The sequence below is a fragment of the Falco cherrug genome, chromosome 8, assembly GCF_023634085.1.
Source record: "Falco cherrug isolate bFalChe1 chromosome 8, bFalChe1.pri, whole genome shotgun sequence".
Classification (NCBI taxonomy): Eukaryota; Metazoa; Chordata; class Aves; order Falconiformes; family Falconidae; genus Falco; species Falco cherrug.
Window position 1 is genome coordinate 25046345 of NC_073704.1, and position 25174 is coordinate 25071518.

General features: G+C 38.8%; 1 protein-coding gene across 4 annotated transcripts in view; it reads left to right on the forward strand.

The window, feature by feature from the left end:
* Positions 1-14469, forward strand: part of RBMS1 (RNA binding motif single stranded interacting protein 1) — a 148985-nt gene extending 134516 nt beyond the window's left edge. For 2 of the 4 annotated variants that reach the window (XM_055717851.1, XM_005442843.4), the window contains exons 7-14: positions 273-388; positions 1259-1308; positions 1401-1494; positions 4719-4769; positions 6916-7026; positions 7700-7780; positions 9013-9097; positions 11954-14469. In XM_055717851.1, coding sequence (XP_055573826.1) covers positions 273-388; positions 1259-1308; positions 1401-1494; positions 4719-4769; positions 6916-7026; positions 7700-7780; positions 9013-9090 — 581 coding nt within the window. In that variant the 3' untranslated portion in view covers positions 9091-9097; positions 11954-14469. The remainder of the gene's footprint in view (positions 1-272; positions 389-1258; positions 1309-1400; positions 1495-4718; positions 4770-6915; positions 7027-7699; positions 7781-9012; positions 9098-11953) is intronic. The other 2 variants (XM_055717852.1, XM_005442844.4) reach the window with 1 other exon arrangement.
* Positions 14470-25174: the final 10705 nt, after the last annotated feature.

The following is a 25174-nucleotide window of genomic DNA, read 5'->3' on the forward strand; positions in this document are numbered from 1 at the left end:
ACCAACAGACATATACTTGGGATATGCAGACCATGTTTCTTTCCAACAGGTTTTACAGCAGTAGTTTAAAATCAAAGATATAAGGCATTCCAGATGCTCTGTTCGTGTGTGGCAGCTGTCTTTGTGCTATGCAGAACAGCCGTTGATGCTGTAGTATGAGTCCGTGTTATTTAAAAGTCATATTGGGAATATAATTTAAAACATGTACTTCATTTGGAGCACTCAGCACCTGTGTATAAATGCTACTTCAACTAATGTTTCTTTCTTCTCAGTTCCTGCAGAACCTTTATTGTGCAAGTTTGCCGATGGAGGACAGAAAAAGAGACAGAATCAGAATAAATATATACAGAATGGAAGAGCATGGCACAGAGAAGGCGAGGTGAGACTTGTAAGTCCTCCCTTCAAGCTTTAGTGTGGGTGTACAATAATGAATAGTTACGAAAATGATAGGCATTGAGACTTCTTGGCTTGGCTCTTTGGCATATTAAAAATGTGCAAGCAACTCTTACCTGACAGTTTGCAACTCTGTGAAATACTTAACTGTATCTTTCTTAAGAGGAAAAAAGACAAAATGCAAAACACAAAATCCTGTCTCGTTCATGTGAACAGTAAAAGCTCCTTCAACTTAGTCAGGAATACGCCTGAGATATTTCTCATATTATAAAACTACCTGAACCATAACTTTATTTACATGTAGTAAATAATCCTTTGAGTTATGCAGCACTGAAATGCACATCATTTTCATAACGTTGCAATGTTATACTAATGCAGTGCAGCATTAATTTTTTTTAGTCACAGCTTTTTGAATCTTTAATGTTCAAGATAATAGTTTTGTAGGCTTACTGTGGTTGGCAAGCCTAGACACCTCATCTAGATGAGAGAAGAAAATTTGAATGTGTCTTCTGAAAAACAGCACTCCCCATTCATTCTTACAGTTAATATATTGTAGGCAACACCCTAACAGAATCATCTTCATGCTCTGCCTCTCCGACATACACATGTTCTCTTAGCCAGGTATTTCATAGATTGCATTTTGTTCCTCATAATGGGGACTTGGAAACGTGTGTTCATAGCCAGTATTGGTGACTCTTTTCACTATATAATTACTTCTGTCAATTAACCTTTCCATAACTTATAGTAATAAAGTATTTCAATACGGATTTTCATTTAAAAATAATACAACTAAAGAAAGAGTAAGAGAAATTTACAATCCAAATGAATTTTGCCAACTCTTTCTTTGCACTTTTTTTTTTTAAAGGCTGGAATGACACTCACATATGATCCAACCACAGCTGCTTTGCAAAATGGGTATGTTAAATAATGGCACACTAAGAGAAAAATGTTTACATTATGAAAGACGCACGGAACTGACATTTAATAAATATTTCTGCATTTTTTAGATTTTATCCATCACCCTACAGTATTACAGCAAACAGAATGATCACTCAGACATCTATTACGCCATATATTGCTTCTCCGGTTTCCACATACCAGGTTTGTATTTAGAACTTAGTAGCTGAAATGGTTCATCAGAGCTTATGTTTATTTATCAATGGCTACATCTGGTTTTATGAATTCTCCAATAATGTTTCATTTTAATGAAGTGGCCTCTTCATGCTGAACAGCATGAAAATGACAGCCTTAAAAACTAAGAGTGTGTTTGTTTCGGGAAGCACAGCAATTAAATAAGTGGTGTCTTGCAAAACAGTCTCTAGCTTGTGCTGATGGCTAAGTTATTTGTAACCACTTCTGCATTTCATGTATCATTTTTCATTTTCCCACAGTCAAGTTCTTTTAATGTCAATAATATATCTTTAAAATTATTATTCTTTATTTAAAACCCTCTTGACACAATGAAATTCTGTTTCAAAGCTCTTTCTCCATGCTTTTTGAACTTTTCTCCAGATTGTTTCAGGGCAGGAGGGAAGCTCAACAATATTGTGTTATGTAGTTGTACTAAGAAGGACGCAAAAACTTGCTTGACATTAGAGAAGGAAATTTGAAAAAGAGTTCAAATTACATTGGCATTCAAATTCAGTGTTTTTGCATTAGGAATAAAGCATTTAATAGTCTAGAACAGTGTTTCTAACCCAAAAGTTACTTTATTTTGAACAATAAATTAAAACATGAATCATGCACGGTTTTTTTTTGTTTTTAGAGCCCAGTCCAAAGCTTCCTGAAAAGGAATTTTGATAGGTGTCATCTTGAGTCCCCACTAAAGGTTATTGACAAACAGTTCAACATGCTGCAAAATGATGTGGAACAGTTTTTGTACTTTGAAATAAATCTCTTAGGAATGCTCGGTTTTAGGGCATCATACGTTTCGGTTTACAAACAACTTGCATTTAATGCAACTAGTATGGCAGTCTCAGATGTATGCACTATAATTACTACTTGAGATGTGGCAATTATCTCAGCGTAAGCTAAATGATCATCTCTTTTGGCATTTTACTGTTTAACACATAGATGAAGTAAACATCGGTGATTCGGGTCATAAATAACCCAAAGTAAATTTGGAAAATTCTTACCTCTGTATGTCAGAGAAAGGAGAAGAGGCTGTTTGCTTTTTAGTGAGAGAGACGTGCTGAGTTTTCTAGCCTACTGCGGGTGAAAATGAATACAGAAGGCTATGCAGAAAGCATAGGGAAGGCTAACAGAGCATTCCCTCGCAGAAATTTCCACGTACCCTCCCGTTCCAGGTGAGAAGAATGAGGAAGAATTGTCTAATATTAGTTTGGAGGTCTAACACCTTCTTGCACAAAGAAAGCATTATATAGGAGTTAAAACAGTGTACTCTGGAGTAAAGGGCAGCTGGAATAATTTTGTATTAATTTCAGAGGTGACTTATGCAATACAGTGTTTGCTCTTGGCAGACAGTGCTACTACTCTGTTTTTCAGTATATTGGATCATTCCGCTCTGTACAGCAATACCTCAAAAATTACAAGTTCCTACCCAGAAAAATATTCCAGTAAATTAGCTGCTATTCTTTATTAAAATATAAATTATTTATCAATATAAGACTTTCAGATATTCAGAATCCAAGTAAAAGTTGGAAGTTGGCATGGAAACATACTTAGGAATATAGTAACATTTTTCTGGGCTTATTGAGATAGGCAGACCACAAAATTATATGTTTCCAGGAATGTTGTTACCAGGATTTCAATATACGTGGCATGGAGCTTAAATTATTGTGGATGGAGTTATTAACATCATTATGCTTAAAGTGCTACAGTAATAGAAGTTGAAAATTAAATTGAAGTATTCTGTACTGGAGAGGAAGGAGGTTCTTGGCCAGAAGAGTTTCACAATTTGGATATTTGTCACATCATCATTACTGATCCCTTCTCACTGAAACCTGCAGCGTTCTGTCATCTGCACAACAGGACATATCACAAGAGCATGATTTATTTATTTTTTCTTTGAGGCATGGTATAACCTGTTCCTAGATTTATTCTTATTAAAGGTAAACAAATTTAATAAAGTTTTGGCTAGAGTTTGTTTCTGCAACTCCTGTATACCTAAATGACAGTACAAAGCCAGTTACTATCTTAGTATGAGTAGATTAGCCAAAGCTTTAGTCAGGCTGTACCAGTATTTTTGCCAATAAGGTTTTGCCTGAGGAAAGGGAGGGTTCAAGTGTTTTCCATTTGTTAATTCCTGTTTGCTCCTTTTCTGATTGAAAAAGAGAAAAAAAAATTACTCTGACTTGAAAGTCAGTAGCAAAAGGAGGGAAGAAATATTTCTATTTTGCACAAAGTACCTCACCTGGATTTTTTTCAGGACTGTTTACCTGTCTTGTTCACAGGACTCTGGGAATGATGGTAGAGGTGTTTAAGGGACTTTAAATGTCCGGCAGCAGCAGTGAGTCAGTTCTGTATGTGCGGTACAGGTCAGAATCCTCCCTTATCCTATACACCTACAGGAGGTGGGGAGAAAATGTTTTCATTCTTTTAATATTTCTTGCAGCACGCTTTTACAAAGAGCTGATGCAACCAGGTCTTTTTAACTAGGGTAACCAGATAACCTATGAGTTTACCTTTTACTCTTTTTACTTTACCTTGTCATGCAAAGTTAGGCATCCTACCTCAGTTTAAGTATTTGGGTAGTCAGTGTTTTTGGAGAGAAAACATGCTAGTTGCAAGAGCAGGAACAGTCTTCGCAACCTTCTGCTCTTCCTATGCTTTGGGAATCATGTACTGCAATGTCTTGGAGAAGAACTATTCTCCTAAATCTTCCCCTTGTTCCTGGAACAAGATTACAGCAGAATTCTTGGTTTCTTTTTCCCTTGTGAAAATTCTATAATTTATTTTATTCCAGTCACACTAGAAGGCAAATGACACTATACCTTCTGAGATTCCAATTTTCCTCAAAGGATTTTCAAAGGCAGAAGGAGATGCCTCCTTTTTCAACACAGCAGAAATCTGTCATGCATCTGTTTGAACTCTTTCAGTGTACTCAGACCTGACCTAAAAACATAGTGTACTGTTCTTGAAGGTATATGTGATATATTGTCTCCAAATCTCATTTCTGATTTACAGGTAAATACCCTTTTCACAAAAATCAATGTTGCTTCACAGAGTGAAGTAATTGCATTTAAAAGTGAATAAATAAGGAGTGTGCTTGTAAACATGATTTGTTAAGGTATTACTATATCTCAGTTGGAGTATTCAGGACAAGAATGACAAAAATGAAAAATAAAATACTGATTTTGTTCTAGGTTCAGAGTCCTTCTTGGATGCAGCCTCAACCATATATAATGCAGCACCCAGTAAGTTTTTATTCTTCTCCATTGTTGTGTTACTGATTGTATAAACACTTCACAAACTTTAAACAACAGGAAATAGGCCAGTTCCTGCCCAATTACTTCCAGAGTTTTGACAATTACATCATGATTAAGTCATGGATCAAAATTTAAAAAAGAAACAAAGATAGTAACCTGAATTGGGGCCTTATTTTATTAGGGAAAAAAGAAAGCTGCCTTCAGGGTATCGAGGTGATGAGGACGGTTACCTTAGTTACCCAGTCAGCATCCTGAGGAAACTTTTTTTTCTTTTTTTTTACCCTCCTCTTTATTTATTTTATTGAAATGAAAAGCTCTTTGCAAACACCAATGTTTTACATACTGTTTACCCATCAGGGGCTGGAACTGAAGACCCAAGGTTTTAGAATGGACCTAGAATAGTTCAGACTGGGTAATTTGTGAAAGACAGATGTATATAGTGATATAAATGACATTATGGGCACTGACTTGAGAAAACCTGCATAGCTTGTTCTGGCTTCTCTGCTCATTAGTAATGCTAGTCTCCCTACACTTCTGTCTGTGGCATCTGTACCAGACTGTCAGGCATTCTAATCTATACTCTCCCATGATATTTTGCTTCTTATCTGTGTCATTTACCAATTAAGTACCATTATATCTGAGACTTACTAGGTTTCTTGAGATCAGCATTACAAATAATAACAAGTGCTTTAATATATGGGCTCCTATAGTTAACAAACAAGTCTGTTTCCAGATATAGAAAGGATATTGTCTTGACTTTAATTAACCTCTCCATGCAGATTATAGAATGTAAATCTTCCTGGCAGAACATTTTCTTCTTGTGCATGCAGAGAAGGTGATACTGAAGGCGCTCTCACACACTTAATTGTTGTTGTATATGTTTTTCAATGTTAAACACACACACGCTACAGGTTTTAACTTTTCTCTCTGTCGAGACAGGCTTTCGTAAAAAATCATCTTGCAAATCATGCTGTGAAGGACACAGGTTGATATGTTACAATGCTATAAGGTGCATTAGTTTCACAGGTGTACAAGATGAGATTTCACAGCTGAAAAAGAGCCTCTAGATTCCTGACTTAAGTTCAGTTTTGACCTGTGTGAAGACTTGTGCTGTCTTCCTCATTTGCTTTGCAGAGAAGCCTGCAGTCTGCAGACAGGAAATTCTTTTAGTGTTTGATGTGCCTGTGACTCATTTCATCTACGCTGATCACATGGTTGTTTTTCCAACTATATTCTGTACGGGTTTTTTCTTTTCTTTTTAAGGATTATTTATTGATCCAAAATACTGGCTTTTAGTACACTGCAATTATTTCTGTTAGTTTTGAGCTTCCATCAATTTTAGTTGACACTTCTGCAAGCATAAGTCATACAAAGTATTTGGAAAAGAAAAGGGTTTTTGTAGAACATGGTTGGTAAAATGAAATTTGTTGATAACCTTCCATTTCAGATAACATAAAAAACCTTGCAAGTGTGCCCTCCATATTTAGCAATCTGAAGTGTTTAAACATTTGATATATACTTTTAATGAAGTTAACAGAATGGTACAGGAGTAATAGAAGGGTCGTCACAGTAGCCAGCATTTAGACAAAGAATCAGCATTGCTACCCATTCTTCTAAAATCTGTGTGCTAATGAAACCAGCCATTAGGTGGGGCAGCTGTCTTGGGTGTGAACATCACATGTGACAGGTAGAATTCTCCTAAGACAAATGTTCCTCCAAAGCTTCCATTCCTAAAGGTGAGATAAAAGTTTCTTCCTGAAGCCTGAAATTCCAAAGCTTAAGGAAATGAATTGATACCTGGTAACATGTGCAGGTTTTTGCTTTAAAATTAGCATTTGGTTCAACTCATGGTTTATGAAGTGTCTTCAGCAGGTGTCTTAAGTGCATTGTACGTCAGCATATTCAGTAGGAGGTCAGTGCAGTTCTTACCCCATTACCAAACTGTGCAAAATGCATCTGCTCGAGCAGAATATTCAGAATGCCCCAGACCTGCTTCCTGAGTCAGTGCCTGGGATCGAGGAGGGGTTTTGTGGTGTATCGCTCAGAAGGACAGCCCATACTTAGGCTCTTGAATCAAAAATGTAATTAAAATCTGCGTGTTGCCGCAACCATTTCTTTCTTTCTGTTTTAATAGGGTGCTGTACTGACTCCCTCCATGGACCACACCATGTCACTACAGCCTGCATCAATGATAAGCCCTCTGACACAGCAGATGAGTCATCTTTCATTAGGCAGTACTGGAACAGTATGTAGCAATTTAATACAAAATAGAACTTACACAAGTAGAAAAAACTGTGTGTAGATCACAGTACGCATGTGCAGCTTGCAGGGAGAAAATAAGTAATCCTTTAAGTAGTCTTTCATCCAATAAAATATTAAAACCTATCTCTTTTTAAATCATACTCAGAAGTTTTATTCAGTCTGTTAGCTGATCAGAACTTGGAAATGAGTAAATAAAAATAGATCAAAGTAAATGAAAGGAACCCAGGAGGTAACTCCAGAGTTGTATTGAAAAAGAAAAAATAGTTGTTTTAACTCTTCAGGAGATCAGAGTTGCAGAAAATTATACAAAGTGTGGAACAGAAACTAAACCAGAAGACATGCAAGCTAGCTTCTAAATGGAAATACTCTTCTTCCCTGAGCAAATAGAAATAAAAGAAAGAAAAGGTGACGATTGAGATTTACAGAGAAGTAAATCCCATTACCTAGTCTTTGAAGTCTAAATTTGAGTTTTGTCAAAACAGGTATCTCACTTTTCCAAAAAGACTATTGATTTCAGACACAAAGGTCTTTCCCTCATATACATTGCTTTAGGGAAACAGTCACTATCTATTAAACAATATCATGATAGATATTTTGAGTACTCTTGAATTTACATTGGGCTTTAACTCAATTTAACGGACTCTCTGTCTTTCTAGTACATGCCAGCCACAACAGCTATGCAAGGAGCCTACATACCCCAATATACACATGTTCAGACAGCAGCGGTTCCTGTTGAGGTCAGTATATTTTATAAAAGACCAGAGGTAAGAGACATGAATAGGATATTAGATATTTTTTTTCCTAGGAAAACCACTTTTGAAAGCCTAACATTGTAACTGTGAATTTTCTGTGGATACAAAGTATATTAAAACTATAAAGTGTCATTATTGTAAACTAACATAACTAGTACTATAACAAAGAATGACATGTAGTTGTAGCACTACAGTACTTGGAGCGCTTGGAGCAGTCTTCGTAAGAGTGTAGCTCAGGTGAACTTTGTGGTTTTTGAAACCTAACTTCTAATAGGAACAAGTTGGTCTTTCATTTAGTTCTCCTGTGAGCAAAGTTCTCTGCAAACAGACCATGATTGTAACTTTTTGAAGAGGATCCCAATTTTACCCTGGCGTCTCAGGATACCATGCACATTTGCCTAATAAACCCCTCTACAAGTCCAGTTGAAGAGCATAACTAAATGGTAGACAATAGTTTGTCTGCTGTTTTGACTTACCTTACACCCTTTCATAGATCAGTATTTCCTTAACAGAGGAGTTGGACAAGGTATGCTGCAGCTCTTGTGTGCAGAATGAGTGCGAGACAGGCTCTGGAAGAGACTGTAGGAAAAAACATTTTGTTTCAAAGTCTATTTGTCCAGAAACTCCAGAAATTGTTTGGTCCAGTTCATGCATCTGCCCGTGTGGGTTGGAAAAGGAATTTAGTAATTAGCTGATTGCACTGTTGATCAGAGCACCGTCAGCTGAATGAATTCCTTGGTTTCTGGGCAGGCTGCATGTGAAGTCCCAGCTACAATTCTTTGTGCTGCAGTAGTGCCAGTCGCAGCATGGTACTCAAATTGATAGTGTTTGTACATGTGGTCAGTAGATCTTGTTCTTCTCCCTGCCCCTCAAAAGGACAGGGGCAGAATGCTCTTCTGCATTTGCAGGTAGAAAATACACTAGCAGTTATTTGCTCACTCTGCATATTTATTTCTATAATGTCAAAGGTTTGTGGTTTTTTTTAGTTGTCATCAAAGTAGCTGAGGAAATACAAGGTTTTATTTCTCTGTTTGCTGAAATTTATTATTTAAATCATTGTGAAGTTAACACCTCAAGTTTGGAATACCCCACTTGAGAAATGTTAGAAAGACTTCAGATTTGAAGACTGTTAATTGCATGGGTCACACGGAAACACAGATTGCAGATAATGCTGCCTGATTTTGTGTCTCACATCTTGTCTTAATTTTTGTTTTCAGGAAGCCAGTGGTCAACAGCAGGTTACGGTAGAGACGTCCAGTGACCATTCTCCATATACGTATCAGCAAAATAAGTAACTGTGAGGTAGGGTTCATCCTGTCACATGAAAGATGTGAATTCAAAGATGTTTTATTTCATAACTTACAGTACTCTGTATTGAAAATTTTTTTATGTCCTATAAATATAACACTGATAATATCTGGGGACAGACAGTGAAGTTAATTTGAACTTGGCCAGGAAAGGAAGCACAGGTTCCAAAAGTGAGTTAATGAATTATGAGTAATAGTGTTTTAATAATTTCTCTATAGCATAACTGGATTATGTTGGATTTTAATTTGTTCATCTTGGCAGCATGCTGTATACAAGAATAACAATGAATTAGTGCAAAAATATGAGAATCACAATGGTAAAGGGAGCTGTATTTATAGGTATAATATCCTCTAGTTCTGTGGTACATGTAAGATTTGGAAGCAGCTTTGCAACTGACTTACAGACCACAGGCAGGGGGGTGGTCTGGTAGGAATCCTTGCTGACCTTTTCCCCTGAAAACTTGCCTGCTCATCTTTTTTTCGAGGAAAAGGCTATTTGGTCCAGAATTTTATCTATTAATTTTTAATCCATGTCCTTGTTCAGCTCTAATTCCAGACTTCTACTTTCCTCCTTTAGGTTTCCTCCGGCTTTGCTTGCATGGCCTTTCTTTGCTAATGACTCATTAGTTTTACCCGAACTCCTTCCATGCAGAATTTTTGCTTTCTGTAGATTGCCATCCTTAAAATATTGTTTGCAGTAACCATTCCCTTTTCCATCCTCCATGTTTTATAATTCTGGAATTTAATTCTTCCTTTAACTCATCTTTTTCCGAGTGATTTGTAAGCCAGGTAACTTGACTAAATAGTTTTTTTTATCAGATTTTGTAAGACCTCATACTGAAAAATTCCATTCAGCTGCAATAACGTGCTAGAGGCCATCCTAAAAGGCTTTTTCTACAGCCCTCACAGCATTTATTAGATACTCAAAAATCATAATCGGTTATGTGCGAAGAATTCCTAATTGTATCATATTCTCCCTAAAATGTATAGATCTACCAGTACACACATTTTGGCATTACCTTTGATTTTGCAGGTCCGCTGTGCTGTTTGACGGCACGGCTCTCATCCCCGTTATTGGCATAACAACTTCTTACATGTTCAAGGATGTAAAGATAGAAACAAACCAATGGGGAAACTTTGCACGTTCAACAGATGGCACAGTCTGCATGGCATGACATATGACCTGTGTTTATTATTGTAGTCTGGCCAAATGCTGGTATCTAGAGAAAGCCCACATCCTTGATTTGCTTCCAGGGCAAGGAGAAAGCAAAGCCACAGACCCTTCTTGTTACTCATCTCCTAGTGTTAAAATCATGGCTACCACTCGTTTCCCATGCCAAGGCTGTTGGCTGGTGTTAACCGCTTTTCAAGGAATTATTTGTTTTGCCCTAAGTCTTCCTTGTGGGCACATAAAACCTCCTTACCAATAGAGATCTGTGATAGACAGCAAAGTGTAATCCGGCGTGTCATCTCCCTGTCCTGCCTTTCTCTCCCAGCCTGTCTACATCTTTCCCATAGACTGGGGACAGGGAGGAGGAGCAGCGTTTAGTCTCCTGAAAGGATGAGATGTGCTGCCACGTGAGACACATTTTGTAATGATGAGACTGTGTAGAATACCCAGCTCTGTGAGCAACTCTGTCCGTTTGCTGTAAGCCAATCCTCCACATATTTTATGCTGCAGAGAAGTACCTTTACCTGTATTGATATGCAGGAGGAGCCAGCGAAATCTATGTCAGCAGTGGCTGTGGCAGTGGGCACGTGGGGAGAGTTAATATTACTCAGTTGATTTCAGCCTCAGAGTATGGCATTTGGTATTTCTGTCCTTGGAATATGTTGGTACTTGTCATTTTTCAGACAGGTGAAGGGGAGGGAATTGATTTACTTCTTGCCCTAAATACAGGGAACAGTGCAACCTCTTAATTATTATCGCTTTGTGACTATTGTCAAACTGAAACTTCTTTATAAATACACATGCGGCACTTTTGGGAGCGTCTTATTAAAAGTTGGTATGCATATTGCCATAAATAACAGTAAATGACAACTAGCACATTTGTGTAAGTGAACGCAGTCAATCAGAAATACCCAGCATCTTTCCTTTAGTGTCTACATTTAATAACTTCATAGTTTCTTTTCAGAAAGTTGCTACTATGTGAAAATAGTCAAAGGGACTTGAAAAGTAGCCCATTATAATTCTTCAAGCCTTAAAATACCAGACTTTGTCTTGCCTTGAGAAATTAAAAAATTGTCTTAACTTTTTTTCATTAGCTGGATGTTTTTTTAAACCCATATGGCAATGTAAGTCTATACAGTAAATTCAGAAGTCTTCCTTCAAATTTGATGAGCCCTGAATTGCTGTTAAGTATTAGCCATGGTGGAGGTACAGTAGCTGTCTCTGCATTAGGCGTTGCACATAGCCTGCCCGAGGCTGCACCAAAAGAAAGTTGTGTTCCTTTTCCAGAGATCAAAAGCCTTGGAGATGCCTCAGGATTAAGCTCATACACTCACCCACTTTTGGTCATTTAAAACGAAACAATAATAACAGAACGACAAAGAAGGGAATAGCTTTGAATGCAGTCGCACGGTTCCCCAGTGGGAGCTCTGCACGCTGCACGGGAATGAGAGAGAGTGGGGGAAAATAGAACACAGGCTGTATCCTGGCGGAGAGCCTTATCCTGGGAAGGGCCAAGCACCTGTACTGCTGCCTGTGTTACTTTGCAGATTTGTACTCAGAGTCACTTGGTCTTCTCGCAGCTGTCTAAAATAGGAAATGATTTAGTTTTATGGACAGCTACATTAGAAAAAAAGCGCGCAATTGTAACTCTGCTCTAGCTCTGACCTTTCTGTGTTACAGATGTCCAGTGTTGACCTGGCCTGGAGAAGGGTGCAAAGGCTGAAACAATCATGGATTTTACTGATCAATTGTGCTTTAGGAATTATTGACAGTTTTGCACAGGTTCTTGAAAATGTTATTTATAATGAAATCAACTAAAACTATTTTTGCTATAAGTTCTATAAGGTGCATAAGAAAAACCTTAAATTCATCTAGTAGCTGTTCCCATGAACAGGTTTATTTTAGTAAAAAAAAAAAATTTTTATCAAGTGTTATGACGCAAAAAAAAATATTCAAATTTCTGGGTATGCACAGATGACCACGAAGATTTATTCATGTGCATGACAGAATTTGTGTTTTGGTTTATTTTTATTTTGTTTATTTCTTTTTTTTTTTTTTAATTGTATGAAATGGGTTTTCTGAAGTTTAAAAATAGTAAAACATCTAAGATGATGTTCTGTGCTTGCAGTGTGTGAGTGTTGCTTTAGTGCAGTGTTGCAGTTATAGTGTCTGGTCTTTTAGCTTTCTGTTTTTCTTTTAATGTAGTGTGAAGTGTCTTATCCTTTTCTATGAATTCCAATTTGCCTTAAATCTTTCAATGCTGTAGCTGTTTCAGTAAGTAGTCCAAACTAATGGTGTAGAATGCTTTGACCAAATGAGCTGGTCTATTATGCCTTGTAAAACAGCAGCATAGGGCTTTTAAAGGTAGTCAATAAAAGTTGCTGAAAATTTGGCTTTTTTAATGTGTAGTAAGTGTTTTTAATGATTTTTCACATAATATGTAAGGTAGTGAAATGCAAGAGGGGAAAAAAATGTTTTGTGTGAAACACATTTTCTGACTGGGGAAATTTTAATAGGATAAATTGTTTGTAAGGCCATATGCCAATAGTTCCCTCTGGTAGTTTGAATGATTTAGGAACTCTGCTGTATGATGCCATGTAAAATCTTTTTTTGCCTTTTTTCAGAAACTAACTTGATGTTCTAGTTTTAGCATAGGTAAAGTAGGGAGTTTGGGGTGGAGATATCACCGAATGTTTTTGTCCTTCCTTTATACTAATGATAGTGCTTTAGGATGAGGATTGTGCTGAGACTTAGCAAACAGAAAAGTTGCTATTACAGCAAAATGGCAAAAGCTAAAGGACTCGTTTTCAAACATACGCTGAGATGTAAGTAGAAGCATAATTGATTGGGTACTAGCTCTCTATAGTAGGTAAATAAAAATAAAAAGACTTGGCACTTTTAAAAGGTAACTTTACCAAAGAACAAAGAGCCAGTAACCAATAATTCTGATTTGTCTCAGCATTACGTCTTCTGTACTCTTTATTTTTGCCGGACCAGTTTGCGGTTAGGAGAATGTGCCTTTTTTGTACATTTGCATTTAGGTTTTATAATTTTAATTGATGTATGGACACAAAAGCATGAAGGAAGACTTGGATCCAAGCAGTGCCACACTTTACATCATCACTACAAGTGTTAAGTGTAAAGAAAACCAATTTTGAAACTATGAAATTCCTGATTCATAAATACACAGTTATTTGTACTTCACATATTAGATAATTCACTGCTACTAAAGCTCTTTATTACAATTGCATATGTTTTAAATCGAACGATGAATTAAGTTGTCTTCCAAAACTGTGTACTTCTCTGGTCAGCTGTATATGATCAGTTATCTACCTCAAAGTTTATTTCCTTTTGTATTGGGACAGGTTGCTGGCCCTCCCTGTTTCCACAGACCAAATCATCCTAGCTCAGGAGCTAGGGCTAAGCAGTTGTTTCTTTCAAGTATTTTTTAGTTTTTAAATTTTGTGTGAGTATTGGAGTATAGATGTCGGTGACATTTCATAGTTTCAAAAGTAAATTGCTGCTCTGAGAAGTGTAGATTCTAGTGAAATACATAGTCATAAGAGATGTGTTTTTGTTTTTTCTTTTTTTAAAAAGTTGTGGTATTATTGGTTCTATGCTCCCTGGAATATTACTGCTTTGTAAAAAGTCCAGACTTCCTGCAGCACCTTGCCTGTATCTGGTAACTTTCCAAGCCTGGATCTCTCACTACTTGATATTTTTGCGTTAATTAAAACTGCAGTATGATAGCTGTGTTAGAGGGAGGGAAGAGCTGCTGCCAGAAATGTCTGAACTAAGTGCCATACTCATTGTCTGGGTAAGATTTGGGAAATTTAACCTCTGTACATAAAGAAATAATCAGTTACTTAAACATCACATAGTAGACAGCCATTAAATTATAAAAAATTAATTTATGAAGAAAGACCTTTTGTACAGATTGAAAAAAAAAAGATTTTCATAGAGATATCTATATGATCAAGAGAGTTAATTTTTTATTTTTGTTTTACTAGTGCCACAAACTTGCCAGTGGTAACTTATTTGTCCGGTTCAAGATAACTCTGTAGTTTTGTTTCCTAGGACTTGTTGTTAAACGCCAAAAGACATTTTTGAACTGTAAATTTGATTAGATTGTTAGCTTTTTTCTGTTTTATTTCTTTGAAAACTTTTGAATAAAAAAGATCCAAAAAAATGAAAAAGTATTGTCTTTTTCCTTCAGCCCTTCCTCAAGGGAAAACCCAAACAGGTTGTGGTAAAACCTTTGCATTTATTTTGAATTAGCCAGAGTTACTTTCTGCTTTACAGTCTGGGTTTTTCCCTCCTCTGTGTTTCGTTAAAATTAAATTTTAATTCTTTCAAACTACATTACAAAGTCACTTATTCTTTTAGACAAAACGGGAAAAGACGTGCGGAAAATAGATGGTGAAATGTCCGATTAGAATGCAAAAAGTCTCTTGTCCTCTGTGTCAGCCTGCACAGAGAGTTGTACGTCACCAGGCCTGCATGCTGTGGTTGTAAATGCAAGCCAGTTTTCTAGAAGTAACGGTGGAGATGGAGGGTCACTTTGGTAGTTCGTGCGTTGAACATCTGCTGCGTAAAAGTGCTTTTGTCTGCCCACATGCCGTGGTGTTGGCTGGCACACCCGGTTCGGGAGAGCAGAGGTGATACTTCACTGGAATTCAAAACGATTCCGAGTTTTGCTTTCCAGCTGCTATCTTTAAGCGCTTTATTTCTTTAAAGATAATCTCTGGGTTTATTATCCTTTTGGCAGGATCACTACTGCTGATGGTGCATGTCAGTTAGAGGACTTCTCCGCCCAAAGTGAGGCTTGGGAAAGAAAGAGGAAAATACAAACTATTGTGTCTCCTCAGCCAAATGCTTTACCGATTGCATGGTCCTCGATGTGGTTTTGTATTGATGTGTGTGGCATGAGAGGGGCTCTGACCTAGTTGTGGGCACCCAATCCAGTGACAGGGAGCAGTGGCTGGGTGACCCAGCGGGCCCCTGCACCTCGCCGCGGGTACCGGGGAGGCAAAGGGGAGGCTTGGTTGCTGCAGGCGGTGCCCCCCTGGAGAAGCCTCCCCCCCTGGGGAGACAGCCCTTGACATGACACAGCTGGTTGTGACATATGCCAAGGGCTCCACCACAGCTGCGGGCGGCCGGGCAGCCTGCGGGCTGGGTGTGCTGGGCTCCGCTGCAGGCACTGCGCGGCCCAAGCTTTCGGGCGCATGGTACTAATGCAAGATACCGACCGTAAACGTGTTTGCAGTGGAGCTAGCAAAAGGGACTCGCCTAGAGGTTAGGAACTTGATTTGCATTAGCTTATGCAATAAAGACATCCTTGACAATGGTGGCTGTTATTATTAACAAAGAGGGGAAAAAACCTTGCGCTGTGTGCTACTAAACACATTTATAATCCTGTAACTGAAAAAAATAGCATTTAACCATTCTGGGGTAGTTTAAATACTGGCGCAGTATGTTGCCTGTCTAAAATGCAATGGATGAGGGGATGAATACGGAACTTTCAAAGGGTTTTGTTACTTTATTCCTGTTCACCACCATACTGAATTAATAACTCAGATTAATAAACAGTCTTTTTGAATTAAGTGAGAATACTACCTCACAAAAATTATATGTCATAGACTCAGAATAATTGAGGTTGGAAAGGCTTTTTGCTATCTATTTGCTTTTCTAATTAGCCCTATGGTAAACTTGGCTCTCTTACTGTAACTCCAAATATATTTGATAAGAATGAATGTTTTCAGATTAGTACCTTTTGCCTGATATAATAAGGTTGTGTGTATCATTTCTATCAGGCAATCTGCAATAATGCAATGTCTTTATGTAATATACTTTTATTATATATAATAAAATTCATATTTATTACCAAGCGGCTTGTTCAAATGTTGACTCCATCCTCTTGCACACAACCTGTTGTGAACTCTACTAACAAACGTGATGTTAATATATTTTTTGACCTGTTAACAAATACTGATAAGCATCATATTCATGTTGGGTGATTTTGTACAGGCACAAATGTTTTGTGCAAGGCCATGCACAGACCCTATTGTTTGTTGGTTGTTAGTGATTAGAAAGTAGCCTTTCTTTAGGCCCTGAATAAAATCTTATTTTTCTTCGTTTTCTAAACTAGCTACACTGGGCAGGTGCAAGACAAGTGTAATCAATGCATTAGCAACAACGTAACAAAGTACTGTTATCAGCTGAGCCCTGCTAATAACTGTTTGCATCTATTGGGCTAGAAAATTCGTGGAGTAGGTCAGAGCAGTCTAGAGCACTCTTCCTTGTACTCTTGTCAGTTTTTCTCAGGAAAAGGAAAAATATGTAAAAAGTGATGCTTTGCTCTCCTCTTCTAGTTTTAATTTATGCTGTGGTACATCCACCATACCAGACAAACTTGGTGATTGACAAAAACTGTGCCACCTTACTTTCTGCAGCAACATGATATGAGAAATGCATTTTATGTGTCAGAATATTTATATGAGTTTGTACTCCTGCTCCTCCTGTGCACACTTTGCTGCACTTGTTCTTTTTGCTTTGATCAACCACTCCAAAATTATTTGCAAACTTTCACATGCTTTGGAATAGGATACTCAATCCTATCCTGTCCAGCAGCGTCTTACTGCAAAAACCAATGTGTTATTTGGTGGCATTTAAGATGTGTATGCTGTTACCTTCCAAACACTTGCAACACTGACGTACTCTTTCAACTGTGAAAGATCATCTGTATCATTCCCTAGCCAACAAATTCTGGCATTGATTAACCCAAACAAATCTGAGGCTTTTGGCTTTCAGACTTGGTCCATTAATTCTATCCAGAATAGGGATTAGGATAAAAAAACCTATTCTGTTTGGCAACTTCTCTTTCAGCTACTAAGAAAAGCCAAGCTGATGTCAGAACAGCAAAGATTTACAGTGCAGTGACCAGAGGGAGTGTGTAAAAGCCTGCGTGTGGAATGAGTCAGTCTTTCCTTTTCAGGACAGCTCTAACTGCATCTACCATCTGAGAAACCTGTGCAGCCCGTTTCTGCAGTAAAGAAGGAATCATATCACGGGAAAATACTACTGGATTTTTTTTTCCATGTCCAAGAAGAAAGGACAGCATGTCAACAGGCAAGCTTTAACTGTTAAAGTTACCTTGCCTTTTTCAACAGTATCCCCTCACTCAGTGCTCAGAATCTGTGGTGTTCTGAATTCTGCTGTGTTTCATCAGTCTCCCTGCAGCTGAATAAACTTATCTCTTTTGACAGCTTCACTGGGATAGAAAGAGATTTTTGGAGAACTTAAAGAATGAAGGTATGTGGCACCCTAAAGACTTCTCACATGCACACATGTTCAGATCAACCTGCTCAGGCAGCTTTCTAAGTAGCTTTATTGTTTTAGAGGCTAGCCTGCTAGTGTTACCAAGGGAGAAAACATTTGGAAAATTATTTCTGTGTGTACGCTCTGCTGATCCTAAAGAAGTCATCTTCAGTAGGAATTCTCCCCACCGGAAATTCACACGCAGGGTTGATGTTTTTAAGCAATATCTGTGAAGCACTTAAGGGTAATGGAATAAAACAATGTTTTAAAAGGCAGCCAGGAGAAAATTTACTAATCAATAGAATGTTTTGGTAAATAGTGTTAGCTTTTTTCAGGCACAAACAGAAAACGACTTGTCTTTCCATGATAAGAAATAGTTTTCCACCAATGAGAAAACACTCTGCTAATTGTTTTTTGCCTTCCAGTGAATGTAAAAGATAGGAAAATGTATTTACTGCTATTTGTTACAGCTTGGCTTTTGTATCAGTTTGTTCGGGTACCTTTACCCAATCTCAAAGATAATCTGTAAGCAGAATATCCATAACTAGGCACATGGAGTAGTTATTTATTGACTAGCCCACAGAAAAGCGAGGTAGGATTTCACAAGCCATTAGGCTGAGCATCGCCGTGCTCAGCCAGCAAGGTACGCGGGGCGGCTTTGCTGGCCAGGCAGGCATGGGGCAGGAGGGGAACGGTCAGTCCCTGCAGCGCTCCAGAGCAAACCCTCAGCATTGTCACTTCCATCGCCTGCCAGGCTCCGTCAGTGCCCCCAGCAATGACGGCTTGCCCCAACGCACCGACCTGATGCTTCCTGACTAGCCTTGCTCTTTTCCTCCTTTGGATTTTAAACCTTTCCATGTTGCTGCTTTTCCTCCTGAATCATTGAGCTACTGGCAATCCTGTCCCAACAGCTCTACCTCTGTCTGTAATTTTACCTTTCTTCTCTCTCCACAGACTTTCTCACAGCTTTTTTTCAGCAGTCTGAAGCCGGGTTATGCAGCTGGGCTGGATCAGAGCTGGGCCTTCGTGCACAGGCAGCTACAGCACTGGGAGAGGGGAGGGAGGCGCGTGGCAGGGGCTGCAGCGAGGTGACATACTCCAGGTCTTCCTCATGTCCAAAAAACATCGTTCAAGTGCAGCTGGAGGAGTGGGTATTCACAGAGCTCCAAGGGTTGCAGTCTTTGCCAGAAGAGAATGAAAACCAGGTTTCAACCAGCTTTAAGAGAGGCCAGCGTAGCTAGGTAGAATAAAACGCTCTGGAAGTTACCAGCTGCGTATATCGCGAGTTCATGACCTCCTTCAGCCCTGCCCTGTGCACGTCCTGTAGTTCCACGAGTTCCAGCTGTCAGTAGGCAGAGGGTTCATACGGGAGTGGGAAGGAGGCAGCTCATCGGCAAGTCGCAGGCTCCACGTAGTAAAAGGCGCATTGCCACTTGTGCAGCCCCTGTGCTGTGAGCCCCTGAGCCACAGAAGTTACTGAACAAAGACAGCAGCAGGGAAGTAAGCTTGCGTTCGGGAGTGCGAACCCTTGGGGTTTAATTTGTTGCTTAGTAAACTGTATTTAAGAGAGTGGCCTGGCTCCATCTTCTGTGGTGTCTCTAGAAACGGCAAAGCTTTACCGTCCATTCTAGGGCAAGTTTTGTATTAAGTGTTGAAAATCCAGATTTCAGTTATTAAAAAAAAAGAGAATTAAGCAGTTCCAGGAATTCCTCTCCTGAAAATATTTTGCAGATGAAACTAGCCAGTCATCTCTGGGAAAGCAATTTAGGACAAACCATACCATTGCGTGTATTACAGTAAGCATATGTGCAGCTCATCTATTCCAGATGGTGATCATCTGATCAGCCCTGCAGTGCGTGGCGCTGCCCTGTTTCAAGGCTGCAATTAATTTCCTAGGCAATGTTGTGTGCATCAGCAAACGCAGCTGTTGGGACCCATCCTTTTTCAATCGGACTCGTGCAGGTGGGTGAGCAGTGCAGAGCCCGGGGCTCAGAGGGTGCTGGCCCGGGCTCAGGCTGCCTCCCTGGTGCTGCCTTGGCTGCTAGTGCTGTCAGAGGGACAGAGCGGGGAGACCCCCGCACCCCAGCTGTCCCACTGCTGCTGCTCTTACCCTAGAGCTTAAATCACATCTTATCTTGCAGCCACCAGGGGGCATCTTCGTTATAAACTGAAATAATTAAAAATGTGAACTCCCATTCATAGTAGGTAATTAGGGTGCATTTATGATACCTGTTATTAAAAGCAAAACCTCATCCTGCCTTTGCATAATAAAATGCAAGTGCTCACATTCTAATAATGTTTCTACTCATCATTAAGACAGTGATAGGGTTGTCTTTATCAGAGGAAAAAAAAAAGCTGTAATTTTCCTTTGGTTAATGAAATGCATAAGGGTGCCTTCACTGCACAGCAGGCGGGGAAGGGAAAAAAAAAATCTAATCAAAACCACAGCATCACCAAAAACACAAGTGCTCCAGGCAGGGTCAGGGAGAATTGACAAGTAGCTTGTATGTGACAGACGAACACAAGAGAAGCCAAACAGCAAGGAAATGCTGGAGAAGTCAAACAGTCTGCAAAGATTCAACCCAGGCCAGAGCGAGAAACCTTTTTCCCATTAACTCAAAGCCAGTCTATTTGCATATACTCTTGGGAGCTTCCTTATTATTATTCTATCTTCATAAGAGCCAAGACAATTGAAAATGTATTCATTCAAAACACAGCATAAAAGAAACAAATACCTTTTCAGGAAGTAAATAAAGCTCTGAAAATAAATTAATATCTTGGGGGCTAAATGAAAAATCTATGCTACAAAACCATGCAAAGTATTTGGGGTGATGTGGAAAAGGCTGCTCATTTTTGGAAAGTTAAAAAAAGAAAATCTTTTAGTGGTCATTAAAGATGACACTTCTTATGTATCTATCCAGATTACTAGTACAGATGGGCAAGGTGAGAGGAGCGGACAACAGAAACAGTTATTTTTACTGTCTTGTCTCTATCTGTAATACGGCTTGAATTTAACAAATAAATCAAGCATAACCCACAGAGGATGTTGGTGCATCAAGTCTCGGAAGCTTTTTGTAGCATCCTTTTTGGTGAAGGGGAATCGGCTTGTCCATGCGTTTCAGACAGTTGTGTTCACCTCTGGTTCTGCTGGACACTCAGCCTTACACTGCATCATCAGTGCCCCAGGCAAGGCCAGAGACTCTGACCTGCACAATCTGGCTTTTAGATGTGGACTACAAGAAGCGTTTGTTAATCTCTGCCAGGGATTTTGTCACTCTTCAAAGTAATTAGATGAATTACTTCTGGACCAGGCCAAATTGCAGTATCGGGCACAATAAAAGACCCAAAGAGCAACCGGAACAAATAGGACAGTTCATAGACAGTCATGAATAAAAATACTGTAAGTCTGGAAATATAAAGTATTTCTCTGTTTTGCATACGCCCTAGCCTTAGGCTAAACAGTGCACAGACACAGACTTGAATTTCTGGAAAAGGATCTGATCCAGGCGTGTGTTTGCAATTTTTGAGTATTGCTTTTTATGTTGTATGCAATTCAGGGAGAAAAAGACGCAAATCCAAATTTATTTTTTTTTCTCCAAATTTCAGACCCGAAAGCCTTCCTTCTCTGTGTTTTTTTCTTTTTTCTTTGCAGTCTTGAGTACTTGTGATTATCTTCTTTTGGCATCCACCTCAATATCAGCATGACTATGTTTGTCACAGGTTTTATATGCTGCTGCAAGCAGGACTCAAATTAGGATTGGTGTGACCAAAGGACAATAGCTCTGCCAACAAGACAGACTTTTTTTGATCTAACTAGCAGATGCTCTGCTAGCGTCTCTCACTTTTTTGCCTCTCTCTTGCCTAAAGGACTGAAACCAGCCTGTCAGTGTGATTGTACTCACAGGAGCTACAACTGTTTGCACAAGATCCGAATCTAGCCTAATACCTACTTTAATAACTGCTTCCAACAGCTACTTGTGGCGGCTCAGATGGTAAATTCCATTCAATATATCATAGCTTTAAAAAGCAGAGATTTTTCCAGAAATGGCTACTCTTTTTATAGAGGCTATTTTGCACCCTAGTGGATTGTTTTAGATAGTAACAAATTGTTCCTGCATGTCCCTGGTCATCAATCGCTTGCAAGAATAATATTGCAGGGGAACAAGGCTAGAAAAAGACCCTGCTGTGATTCAAACCTTGAATTCCTTTTTGTTCCCTCCCCTGGTACTTGGCAGTAGCTTTGGAAGAAGAAGAAACTACCAGACATATTAAAGACCTGGCATAAAATATTGGACCAGCTTTTCAGGTGTCACTGAGGGGCAGCAGGTCTAGAGGTGTCTCTCCAGTCCAGACTTAAGAAGATCTTAACTAGATTTAGCTTTTCAAGCAAGCCTGAAGGCTACTGACTGCCAGTCATCCTGACAAGGTGATGACTAATGGGGACAATTAGCTCCCTCCCCTAACATGCTGTCTGTCATGGCGATTTGAAAAGGAATAAGAACACTTTTCCCTAAGGAAACAGGTTGGCAAATGGGTTTGGGTCTGTTAAAGCTTTAGCGTAGTTTCATATTAACAAAATGTCAAAAAGTTGTTCCAAGGAAGAGCAGGTTCAAGCCCATATTGTCTGCTCTGTAAATTCCTATTTAATTCATGTTCACATATTGAAAAAATCACTCTATAACCAACCTGTATTTCCACAGAAGTAAGCTGCAGGATTTCCATTAACTCCAAAAGGAGGAAGATACATTTTGTGTTGTCCACTTCATAAGTAACAGCTTTTTGATTTTTAAGGGGTAACTAGCTAAGCTGTATAGGAGGAGTTAAAAACTAGCGGCTTTCAGTGATTAAGCTTGTTTCTGTCTCTTTCAGAACAGTATTTCCAGCTCATAGACAAAACTGAGGCACATCTGACTAGTTGTCATTCATTATCAATATTATCCGGCTGCTAATCATTAAAGCTAATGCTTACAGAAGTGTCTTGCATCTCTGACATTGATTTTAAGCATCCATCTCTCATAGAACTTTATTTTCAGATCTGCTGAGTGTCCAGAGCATGAAGGTCAGTTTGTGATGCGTGTTCACTGCTGAATTTTAAGAACCAAAAGCACCTTAGTTGTGCCAGTTAAATTTTTTCCGTAGTTCACACTCCTTATTGAACGAGTTTTGGTATAGCTGACTGCATGATCTCAGGAGAACTTGCTGAAAAGAAAGGAGAAAGGCAAAGGAGTTACCACCACTGAACTAGGCTACTCTTTACAGTGAACAAGAAGCAATCAGACTATAATCTAAGAGCCACTGTGAAAAGCTACATGACTAATCTGTATTTTCATTGTGTGACTGGTAGGAGAAGGAGGATGTAGCACAATAACCAATTGATTGGGAAGGCAATGTAGTCATTCAACAGGGCATTATTCTGAACCGATTTAAATGACAGTAGAGCAGCCCACTCTTGTCTTAAGGAAACACGAGTCATTCAAACGCCATATCTAATGATGAAATTATTCCACTGAGTTATTTGTTGACATGTATTACATATAGCTAATATGTTCCTGCTGCAGACCCTGAGGACTCTTTGTTTATGCTAAACGTGAATGTATTCTAGCACATGAATTACTATCCTCCTGCTTGCTTCTTGGGCGCCTCCAGAATAAGTAATACGTTGGCATAACTTTGCCATTTGTCAGCCAGCAGTCTGGTAGCACATTTGCTCGTCAATCTAATTTTAACCTTTTCTCATACGAGCACTTGGTATTTCATGTAAATCAACCAGTCAGTCTGTCATTCAGTAGGATACAATCTTCATAGTCTTCTAAACTATGCGCTCTATCGTATGTGTTCATTTTCTCAGTAGCAGAGGAAAAGTAAAACTAATATATTACTTCTGGTTTCTTAATACCAGAATGCCAGGAATCTCTTTATTACTGCAACAGAGACAAGTGACAGGTCTAGCAGAGGTTTTGGACAATGGGCCTGGTAATGCATTCAGCACCTCCTGAATTGCAAGGTCTGGCCTGAATGGTAAGTAGCACAATGTGGCTTAAATGCTTCGTAGCACATATTCAAGGTCTGTTCCTATCATCACTGTAATTTGCAGCTAAGAATGCAGAAAAATACATGCAACTGATGAATTAAAAGTTTATTTATCAATAATTTCTCTGTGGTTCCAAGTTTCTTGATAAAATACTGATGCTGGCTGCAAAAGAGAACGTAATTCATTCTGAAATACAGGTAAGTTTGTGAATGCACATTTCTTTTGATAATTTCTGTAAATAACATGAAAAGTTTGCTGGGATATCCTTTACTTTGTGAGGGTTTTCGGAAATTGATTTGGCTATGAAAGTAGTATGCTTGAACTTCGGCTGTTTTGTCAGGGTTGCTGTAAACATGCATCACTTTAATACCTTTATTTTCCAAACATGAGTGAGGGTCACAGTCCATTTATGCAGCCTAAAACCCATTCTGGCTTTTTCAGATACTTTACTGCGTTAAGAATGTTTTAAAAAAGCAATTGTAAAATTCTACTGAAACAATCTGTGATGTCTGCTAAGAATTCAGTCCCACACGACATCATTCACTACATGGTACAAAGTTAACTGTTTTAATAATTATGAAAATTATAGTTTGACTGATCTAAATTTTCCTTATTAATACTTTGAGACTATCAACACTGCATTGTATTTCACTCCACTCAGGCTTATGATTGATAAAATAAAGCTACATATATTTAATACTAGGTTCAGTTCTGAATAGTGATTGATGACACTGTACTGCACTTCTCCCCAGCACAGTGCTTAGTAGTCCCCTTGTCAAAGAGCAGAAGTGAAGCTCATTCACTCCTGCAGCATCACGAAGCCCCTCCTCAGTTCATACTCTCTTGTGCTGCTGTTTACTTACAGACTCCATCACACTTTGAGCCCATCCCCATTGCCATGCCCCCTTTCTAGCAACTTCTGTGCATGGTATGCACCCCAAAATTTACCTCTGGTGCTGTGGAATTAATTCACCTGTGTTGAGTTTCTGGGTGTAAGTTGTATCTAATGATATTTGTGCAGTTTCTACCACAGAGATATGTTTCTGATTGATGTAGTACTGTAATAGGAGTAATAACACGTAAACTGCTTCCATCACCACATCCAGCATCTTTTATATCTATGTACAGATCAAGTACAGGCAATATTTGCCCATCGTGATCTAAAGTGATATAAGACTTAATTTAGCACTAGTTTGACCCAAAGTTTTAGCCACAGATTAAGTAAATATCTTCAGAAACACAGGCCTGAGATTTCTGGCCGTTTTGAATAAACATACATCAGAAGAATTTGTCCCATAAAATATTCAGACACTTCTATTACTTAATTTTGCATAGCAGGGGTATACATGAGTTTATCCTCCGTGCTTTGATGGAGTTCTCGTATGCCAGGCAGCTGCAGTTTTTGCCTGTATCTCGGAGTGTGTCTAGGCAAATTCAATACAGTTGGTGAGGTGGACTGTCATAACTGGCGACAGCATTTGGTTTCACTGAGCATGTGAAAAGTAATTTTACGTGTAATTTGTTCATTGCATATTAGAGCCTCTGGTATCCCA